The sequence below is a fragment of the Patella vulgata genome, chromosome 5 (assembly GCF_932274485.2).
Source record: "Patella vulgata chromosome 5, xgPatVulg1.2, whole genome shotgun sequence".
Taxonomy (NCBI): Eukaryota; Metazoa; Mollusca; class Gastropoda; family Patellidae; genus Patella; species Patella vulgata.
The window spans coordinates 56,023,895-56,034,499 of NC_065883.2; the positions used below are offsets into that span (position 1 = coordinate 56,023,895).

General features: G+C 34.3%; 1 protein-coding gene across 1 annotated transcript; it reads left to right on the top strand.

The window, feature by feature from the left end:
* The first annotated feature begins 503 nt into the window (after positions 1 to 503).
* On the top strand, positions 504 to 10,399 carry LOC126822057 (BPTI/Kunitz domain-containing protein 4). The gene is made up of 7 exons (XM_050550801.1): positions 504 to 837; positions 3,189 to 3,310; positions 6,353 to 6,456; positions 7,609 to 7,693; positions 8,003 to 8,260; positions 8,613 to 8,768; positions 8,967 to 10,399. The coding sequence occupies exons 2-7, from the start codon at positions 3,217 to 3,219 to the stop codon at positions 9,188 to 9,190; spliced, it is 921 nt and encodes a 306-aa protein (XP_050406758.1). The 5' UTR covers positions 504 to 837; positions 3,189 to 3,216; the 3' UTR covers positions 9,191 to 10,399.
* Positions 10,400 to 10,605: the final 206 nt, after the last annotated feature.

A 10,605-nucleotide genomic window follows, 5' to 3' on the forward strand; every position in this document is an offset into this window, starting at 1 on the left:
AGAGAGATTATTTTTCGATGTATTTAATGAAGGGCGTCGTGCAGAAGCAAACCATGTTTACCCTTTCAGGGTAGGTATAGATATATTGTTATGTTTATGGGAAGATTTGATGTACATGATGCACATTATCCCATCTGGATTAATAAACAATAATGATATTCCCACGCCAAATTAAAAAGGCGCATAAGAAAATTCAAAGGCTGCACATTAGGAAACTTCGCCTATTTCTTTATTTGAGCAATTAACTATATAGATAAAGAAAATTCGGGAGTTTCAAAACAAATAAAATGTCTGAAAATTGAATTTGCAAGAAAATGAATAGATAGGGTGCGGTTGGGTCATCAAATGTGTCGTTTGGTTTTATTTCTCCTAATGTTGGTTGTCTTGGCTACATTTGCCATGATACGTGTTCAGAATTACTCATTACCTTAGAACAGCTTCGTACGTATATATCACACGTCTAAAAATAGGGGAAAGCGCGCCATGTAACAGAGTATAGACTCGTCTCCTCGATTTCTTGCGCAAACAAGGAGCGTTTGTCAAGCGAAACGACCAATCGAAATAATAGGATCATTTCAATGAGTGTAGTCTTTTCTTTTTTATTGGATCTATGGTGAAAAGAACATCCCATGTGACATGATCGAATGGGTGCATACATATAAGAAAACACGTTGTGGTCTAGCCAATTGAAAGCGCCTGCGTTACACAGGGATTATCAGATAATAACTACACGAAGTGTACCGAGTGAACAAGGAATCGATATCAGAAGATCTGATACCAATATCATATTCCGTTCTTCGTTGTTCTTGTAAGGATTATATTTTTTAAAGATATTTGGTAAGAATAATTTGACAATTTTCTTTAAATAATTCTAAACTGAGAACGTATTTAAGAAGTTTTCAAATTTAATTTTACAGTAATTTTTAGAAAACCATGAAAGCATGTTCCTTTCTACTATTGTTCTTATTATGTGTATTCATGCAGAATATTACGATTTTGTGGCAATTTTATACTATATTTGGGCTGAAAGACAGAATTTCGGGAAGTTTTTGTGATAATAATCTATTTACGATATTTTGTCTTCCTTTTGTCTCTTTTTATTTCGTTGTTTATCGCATAAACCAGTGATAAAAAAATGGGTGATTTAAGAGAAACCGCATGAGTGCCAAAAATCGACCACGTAATTCCTTATACAAAAGTACAAGATTTAAGGAAATTGAATGCAATATTCGTCAATATTGCCCCGACTGGGTGATTTAAGAGAAACCGCATGAGTGCCAAAAATCGACCACGTAATTCCTTATACAAAAGTACAAGATTTAAGGAAATTGAATGCAATATTCGTCAATATTGCCCCGACTGTGTTGAACGATATGTACAAAATGGCACTAAAAATTAAAACTATATTATTAACGAAAATGCATGCTGGAAATATTTACGGAAATTGTAAACAAGAAGACAGTACAAAGTCTTAAAATGAATACAAAATGGTGAAAAAATATCATACAAAAAATGATCGGGGTTAAAGCGGAGATGCGGAGATTTTACTTTCACTCAAAAACTTAATATGTTTAATTTTACATTGTAATCAAAATTGCATTGGATTTACCAATATTAAATATCCGAACTATTTGCTTGGCATACTACAGTTCTGTATGCCATTGTAGATTCTATACGAGTCGTCTTATTAAAATTAAACTGTGCATGGCTGAATGGATCTACTGATGGGCGTCGACTTTTGTAAAGAGTATATGAACATGCCCGATGGTACTGTACATAACATGCAAATCTCAAATTACGTAAAATCAAAAACATAGCTTTTCTTTCTTCAGTCGGCGGTTTAGGAATATGTCTTTGAAAATAAATAATTCATCTTTTGTTGTTGATGCGCTATTGAAAACATGAAGACTGTAAGTTTGTAATTTTATGATTTTTGAAAGAACTGGTCAGTCATCGGATAATAAAGATTGAGGTACTTCGCATCTGGAATATTTGATTTCGTAAAATTGATTTGAAGCAGCAATTAAATGCAAGTAGTCATTCCAAATAAATGATGCTTGAAGAACTGTGTTTTTTGTCAATTTAATTTTTTACTGTTTTATACATACATGTATATATATATATATATATATATATATATATATAAATTTAGAAAAACTGAGAGTATGAATAGAAGTCTGTATTTGAAGAAAATTGGGTATCTTTATTTTCGGTTGTATTAAATTTGACCCCAGAAAGCTGCAGAAATAATCTTGGTTATTAGATATTAATGATCATACCATACATGTATTTATATTCTATGTTTATAAGACCAGCCATGACGATTTACAAAATTATCGTCATTGATTAAGAGATCGCAAATTTTACCTTCCTTCCTTCCTTTGTTGAGATATGAGAACGGTCTGCGGTTTATAATCTCGTCCATTTTGAAAAAAAGAATATCGGGTGGATAGTTTTCTTTGGATTCGTGTCCAGGAACGTTGTCGATGTCTTCATATTTTAATTTCGAGGGGGTCTTTCACGTGCACAACCAATCTGTGCATATGTGTAGGTTATCGTATTATCCAAACGAATAGACACACTTACCTCGTCAGCCCTGCATACGCTTACTCTGACAGGTGTAACTCGGACTTACAAAGTGATTGATCTAAAAAGCTACAATATTTTAAAACATCTTGGTTCAATACATTAAATAAATGGGGTTTCCTTTGTCCTATTACGAAAATGGTCGATGTTGTCGGAATGTAACTCGATTCTTAACCGCAATATTTCCGTAACACGAACCAAGCGTTAGTAGTTGATACCAAGATATTTCAACAACGTGATTTTTTAACTATTTCACAACACGTTGATTAGTGTTAATCTTTAAGATCAATAATTAAAAGTAACTTAATTATTGATTCTTTTAGAGACTAGTTTGCTACAAATAATTGTTTTAGAAAATATAATCATATTGTGATAAGCACCACATTACAACGTGTGTTTGCCGAGTCCGTAGCCACGTTGTACCATGTATTTATTTGAAATTGAATTGTTGGGATTTTTGACAGTTACAGAATGCATGGCATGGTTGTAAATGCTGGATAACCGTCGTCTTTGATGATGTTGTGAAGATGTATGTTAGTCGACGATTGTCAATGACAAGTTGAACAATTTGATCACACATTCTTAAAATATTTGCATTTTAGAGAAAAGATTGGTGGCCGATAAGACAACATGGTAGCCCCTAGTACGATGTTATTTCTCCTAATAACGCTCCTGGTTAATCAATCGTATGGAGCCGCGTTTCTCAGGTCTTATATACCCAATCGTAAGTATGATTAGTTAATTTTGAATGTCAACTGTCAATATTTCAATTGCTTCGTTAATGTTAACTATTCTTTTACTTTACACAAAAAGGTTGAGGCCCGGAGTGAACTTTCACGATGTGAAATGACTGAGACTCAGCCTTCAAACATTTCGAACAAGTCGTCGTCAGCATTTGTTGACATCGAACGTGTCCGATGGTTGAAGTTTTACTTATTAACCCTGTCAGTTAAAGACCTTTAGACCAAAAAACGTAATACATAAACATCAACGTGTAGAACAATCATGACATCCACTAAATTTTACTCCATTCCAAAATAGGTAATAATGTAACAAAACTGGAAAAAATTGTCCTTTTAGTAACCAACAAAATATACACCCACAACAATCATTGCAATCCGTGTCGTCCTAATATCCGTTAATATATAGACTTCAATATGTTCCTTCCTCTTCATTAGCTGCCTTAAACGGAAAACTAAACCAGTGCACGTTAACAGAAGACATAAAGAAGAATGCAATCGTTCCTTTGCCCCGCAATTGGTCTCTTAACAAGCTGATTCCATCTAATATAAATGATATATTTACTGGGATTTTAATTCATTGAATTTCTATGTCGGTATATACACCATTGTTAACTTACAAGTTATCAACAGCTTGATCGAACGCCCAACGTGAAAACGAATGACATTGGCGCAACCCTTTTTTTTAAAAAGAATGTTACAATAAGTGAACGTATATTCATTCAAAATATTATTAAAATATTATGATAGACTATAATTATAATGCTGTTTTATGTAACGGTGTATGTGTAGAGATTATCTTTGAATATTTGAATATGATTGTAATCAAACAGTAAAGTTTGCAATCCTCATTCACTCATTGTTAACAGAAGTGCTTAACCTACTCTCCCACACACCCTAAATTTACCTTCAAATCATCAATCTTTCAAAACAATTAAGCTGAACATACCTTCCAAAATTGTAAGGTATTTTTCAAAGGACACAATCGAATAATTAAATGCAATTTTAGACTTAAAGTAAACAACCTTAATTGCACATACACAATATGGTGTATAAAGAAAGTAAGTAATTGAGAATAACCGTAATTATGTCTTAAGCGGTTTCATGTAATTCTATCTTTGATGTAGATTTTATTAACAAAGAAATAGTTTTCCAACATCGTAATAGTTATAAATTCGAGCTAATGTTTGAAGAATAATTCGTCGTAAACAACAGAATCTCAATTATTGTAACAGTGAAGTGACTTTTTATTCACGAAATAATTGTCAGTAGTGTTCTCACGTGTTAGTGAGAAAAGAAGAGAGTTCCTCTCCGCCTGTCTCTCCTCAGCCCGCGTTCACCAAATCATTCTATTGAAGTATTCAAATATTTACCTCTCACTCTCGCACCGTCTTCCTTTACTCACTGGTAATTTTGTTTAAACTTAAGGAGGATCTAGAGAAGTTTTGTGCTGAATAATAAAAAAATTGTATGACATTGCCCCGAAAAGAATGAAAGTGAATTCCACGAGATATACTTTCATAACTGATCTCACATTTTTGGTGTATTAAAGTCCATTTTCTTCTAGAAAATATCAGTATGCCAATATCCTACACCTATTATTTGCTATATATGAAGAAAACAAAATGATAATTAATGAATTTAGAGCAAATCCACCCTTTTGTTCAAAGATTAAAAGATAAAATGTGAACTTTATTTGACGAGAATAACAATAGATCTTTAAGCTGAGTTGTAATACACAAGGAAACAATTTTGTTTAATTAGTCATTGAAGTTAACCCTTGGTACTTTTAGGCCCATTGAAAAAAAAAAAGAAACGCGGTCCACCCTTTTTTTTCTTCTTCTCGATTCTGAAATAGCGTTATTGCGCTTAACCACGATTTTTAAAACATTATTTGTCTAGAAACTAGGATACGCTATCAAAATGTTTACACACATTCAATACTTATGTCAGCAAACAAATTTCTAAATCCATTTCCTTTTAGTTCTCATCAAAGATGAGTTGTATTTCTCCGAAAATTTAAAGATGCATCATGTAAGCTTTTTTAGGTGAAGAGCTGGCCATTCTTCCTATAATATTTCACAAATAGATTATTGAAAATAAATGTATTGAAAATCTCAGTAAAATTACTCGTTTCTGACCGAAGTTATCAGACTTTGAAGTGTTTAAAATATAGTCTCCATTGTCAAGTACCATTGTTACGATAATAAACAAAGTTTCAATTATGCATTTTTAATTAAATTATTAAATGGCGATCGTGGTCCATTGAAAATCGCGACCACCCGATGTTATAGAGAGTTGGTTATGAAGAATGTCTATAATTTATATAACATTTGAGGCCAATGGCAAAAGGAAGACCTGAAATAGACAGACAGATTTCACTCTTACATGAAATAGCGACACCAATACATTGTCTATTGATGCGAAATTATGATACATACCATTAAGTAAGATCAACGGTCCATATAGTTAGTTAATGGGACGAACACGACATCTCGTTAACACAGCCCGGGCCTTTTTTTCTTGACTTGCTGCCCTTATTGTTTATAGTTTTTTTTTCATTTTGAGTAGGCAGAAGGGCTAGCCACCGGATCCATTCACTTGATCTGATATGTGCGTTTGTTGATTGTGGTGTCTGTATATTGTGTCTTGTCCTGAGGTTTGTCTTGTGTAACTGTTTTTGTGTGGTTTAGCCCCCCCCCCCTTCCCTGCACTTATTAATAATGCATGCATCTTTCAACTTAACTGATATCCTAGTAAATATTCTCCGCCTACGACTAATAAAATATGCACATACAGAAAGGCATCTTTGCCACAAGTGTTGCACCCCTTCGGAATGTGACTAAAGGAAGAAAGATAAGTAGCCTGTCTATAGACTGAAAATTAAGAATTGAGATTTTATCCAATACTAGCCGCCTTTAAATACTAGAACCGGGTTATTCTCATCGGTTAAGACCACAAACTGCCAAAAAAGCTGGAATTTAGTATTTCTTATGCTATAAAATTAAATAATGTTTATATTATAGTTAATTGTCCTCGAATGAAAGATTGTGATTTATCATGTACTAAAGGGTATAAAACTACTATGTTTGGTTGTGCTGTTTGTAAATGTAGAACTGATCCATGTGAGGTAAGTCGATACCGATGATAATAACTTTGATCTATGATTAAACTAGGTTTATGATTAAAAAGGACAATTATTATGTTAATCTAGTTGGTCACGGCGAGTGCAGCCAATTCTGTATATATCGGATCACCGAACAACGAAATAATAAATGTCGGACAAAACGGGAGACACCAATAAATGTATGTTATTTGATGCGAAATTATGATACCGGCATAGGCGTGCTGGCCGATTTTCCTTGGAGGACCGCGCCATTTTTGCCCCAAAAATACGGCAGTGCCCAAAAATTGAACCTATATAACTTTACTCAAAATAACCGCATAAGTAAAATCTCGAAAAGCAATGATAAGTAGCGCTTAGCGGAGCTATATTTCTGAAAATGCAGTTTGAATTTGAGAACTAGACACCCTGAATCAAAATCAGAATTGTGTGATTTTCTGAAATTCTGAACTCCGGTCAGTAAAAATGCCGGATTTCGGGCACTTCATTTTATATCCACTAAAATTTACTTTCTTCATCATTTAGCCAGTGCCCAATAAATTTGATAATCGCCCGAAAAGTACTCCTATGGATACCGATAAGTAGGTCTCGTATAAGCTTAAAGCATTTGTATATCTTGAAGGACAGTTGGAATCGTACGAAGGACGAAGAGCTGTCGAAACGCCATTGTTCGATTGATATGACCATATTGTAAACGTAAACCTCCAGTGTTATGATCTACTAGCTCTGACTAATGAAATTCACAGCCAAAATATTTGATGATTGATGGGTGTGGGAATTCTTAAATATCTATTTGTATTTAACATTTGAGACACAAGTCGGTTTGAAAGTTAAATATGCGTGACTTTGGGCTATGTTAAACTGTTGGCAGTACTGAAAAATATGTATGATTCTGATATCGAAACTAAACGCAGAAATCAGTATTAGTCGACTCCAGCGTGTCCCAGAAAGTTCACTGGTCTGCGTCCTTGGGTTCTGGACTCATAAGACTTGAATGGATTTGTCTACGTAGACAAACGCATCTTAACAAACAAGTGACCGCCAACTTATTTTTCCACTAATGTTCGCAATGACGAACATTAGCGAGACCGAGTTCTCCCCTAAGATATGACATAACTGTATGTGGAAAAAAGGATAAACTTATGTTATCTATTACAGAATTTTCAATGTAATGAAGGTACTCATTGTGAACCTGTGATGAGACTAGGGTGGTTTGTATTCAATGTACCACACTGTAAGGCAGGTAAAATCATTTCTTTTTATCCACTGTGTCTAGTTGTTCTTCAAAACATTGCAACAACAAAATCGGGTTTCAATCTTAGATTCACATTACTGAAGATGAGATGCTTTTTAATATGAAGAATGGAGCTCGTATTGTCAATCTGAATACGTAGAATAGCGAGCTGAGACGTATCAACTAAGTGGTTCAATTTCCGAGCTGTCTTCCGAAACAAAGTACATACATGTATAATTACAGTTATCCCGATCACTGTTCAGTTTACTATTTAGAGGGAAAACTAGTATAACACGTTTTGGGGTCTTGACATTGCAGATGAGGGTACGGGGTCGAAAATGACCACGACCACTACAACAACTACTACTACAACCACCACACCAGCACCTCCAATACCGAAAGATGTACAGATTTGTCATTATGGACAACCAGCTAGTAATTGTAGTATCAATAGTCCTTGTCAGGATCCTGTCAAATACAAATGTGTTATATTGAACGCAGAAGGAAATGGACAATGTTGTCTAAAACAGCCTCTAGAACCCATTACGCTATCACCACCAAGTGATGAAATGCCTAGTAAGTATTCTTATAACCTTTCCGACTACAATTAAATCTGTTTTTGTTTCCTTGAACTTCTGAATATGTTGAATTACTCAACATACAGAGAGGTGACTGGTTCACATTATGACTTGTAGTTAAAAGCTGGCCAAAGTACACACAGTTCTCGATTATGACCCTGTGATAATTTATGATTAGATCTTACGTTTACATCAGCAGTCCAAAGACATCTGCTTGTAGGAACACTGTAGGTACAGAATTCGAATGCCCTTGTAAAAGGTGGCACGTTCTCTTTTGGTTGGACGGATTAGACTTATTTCGCGATTTACTAAGGTTTTATAGGAATAAGTCTTCAAACTTATTGTTTTAGGGTGTATGCAGAGTGCTGATACTGGTCCGTGTCGAAGCATCATACCACGTTATTATTACAATGCCACAGCTGGGAAATGTGAAAGGTTTAACTATGGAGGATGTCGAGAAAACGAAAACAACTTTGCTGATTTGGATTCGTGCAGACATACTTGCGGTGAGTTTGGGGGGATCTTTTTATAAACTTTCGGTACTCTACGTCGGTTGTTTTATGTTCGGTTGTTGTCAACCAAGATAGCTTCGGCTTCTGGTATACAAACCTATCGCATTAAAACAGACCGTACAAATCTAAAAATAGTCCATGGTAGCTTATGTTGTTTTTATCTCTCAACATGACAATCTTTTATTTCTACAGAAAATCCTTGTAATATGATGCCTACTGCTGGAAGATGTCGTGCTGCCATCGTTAGATACTTTTTCAACTCGACTTCCGGTCAGTGTGAAAGTTTCACTTTTGGTGGTTGTCAAGGCAATGGAAACAACTGGAGAACACTTTCAGAATGTCGACAGCAATGTGACAGGTCCTACAATAACTATTATTTCATGGGCAAGAACGAAGTGGACGAGTATAAGCCATGAATTTTGTAAAGCCCGGATTGCAATAGACACTACTTGTTACTAGTCCTGCCAGTTAAATTGTGATGGTGGCAAAAAGAATGTTTTCGTTTCTTTTATTGTTTTTTTTCCCTGAAATCACGATTTGCACACAGCACACATTTTGTTTTTGGGTTATCACAACTTGATATTTATGACGTAAAGACAAAACTAAACCGGTGTTAAAGTGAATATTCGAGCCTATTCGATAGAGTAGACCCATTTTTCATTAATTATAAAGCTTAGAAGCGGTATCTTGTCGTTTAACTATAGTAAACCTATATTTGTAGTTGTAATGAATTTTACTACTTACACTAAAACGTGAATACTACATAAGTGTCCATGCCTTTGCCTAGAGACTTAATTTTGTACATAGTTAAATTCGTGTTTACAGCATTTGACCGTAGAAACATGTAACCACGTAATTGTTCTCTATCATTATTTTTAGTTATTTATGTTTTGTTTTTCGTAATGCACATACTTGCCCGATATTAGTCTTTAATTGATTCATTTTAAATCACAAATTACGTTTAACAAAGACATCTTTTTTGCCGGGTCGTGAAATGAATGAAATTTTTGCTTGGGTTGCTTTTCTCCAGAAGCCTTGTTCAGCTTTGCTTTCTCCGCATCAGTATTTTCGATGTCCATTTTTATGTTTGTTTATTTCGAATGTGAGGATTTGCAGGCGAATCCGGCACCATTACTATGGAGAAAAGTATACAAAGCAGAAAATTTATCCAACTGCATCATCGACTCTCTTGTTCTCTTACAATATATTTTTTTTAATTTTCCCTTCCATTTTTCTTCACTAGGTCTCTACTATACTTGATAATAGGTCAAATATTGTCGAATTTCGTAATTTATTTCTAAATATTCCATGTTGGAGATATTAAATATAAATACACTTGATAGTAGGTCAAATATTGTCGAATTTCGTAATTTATTTCTAAATATTCCATGCTGGAGATATTAAATATGTTAAACGTTAAATGCTTAGGTTGTTTTACTTCCAAGTAAATATTCCTATCGTAGGCATGCATGCGGCAGCACTTTAATGAATCGTTTGCCGACCCGTTCTTAGATTAACGAATGTACATATTATTTTCTTGCCAAACGTTTAATGGACAGTTTGTTTAATACATATATATCCTCAATGACCTATAAATTATTTGAATAAACATATTTCCGCCTTTCTGTTCTGAGTTACCCTTTGTTTATAATTCGGGTTGCTGAATTGTGCATTTACTGTCTGCGCCATGCTAAAAACAATGTGTTTTCAATCGCGTGTGAACTAACTACTTTTAAGAATCGCTGGTAGGGCCTATAATAAAAACTTACTGTAACTACCCATATTTGAAATTACCTACGGCAAAATAAAATCCACTGTGTTAATTACTGAA

Coding starts and splice junctions, on each gene's coding strand:
- LOC126822057 (XM_050550801.1), top strand. CDS start 3,217: ATGGTAGCCCCTAGTACGATGTTATTTCTCCTAATAACGCTCCTGGTT. Junction 3,311..6,352: donor CAGGTCTTATATACCCAATC/GTAAGTATGATT, acceptor TTTATATTATAG/TTAATTGTCCTCGAATGAAA. Junction 8,769..8,966: donor TTCGTGCAGACATACTTGCG/GTGAGTTTGGGG, acceptor TTATTTCTACAG/AAAATCCTTGTAATATGATG.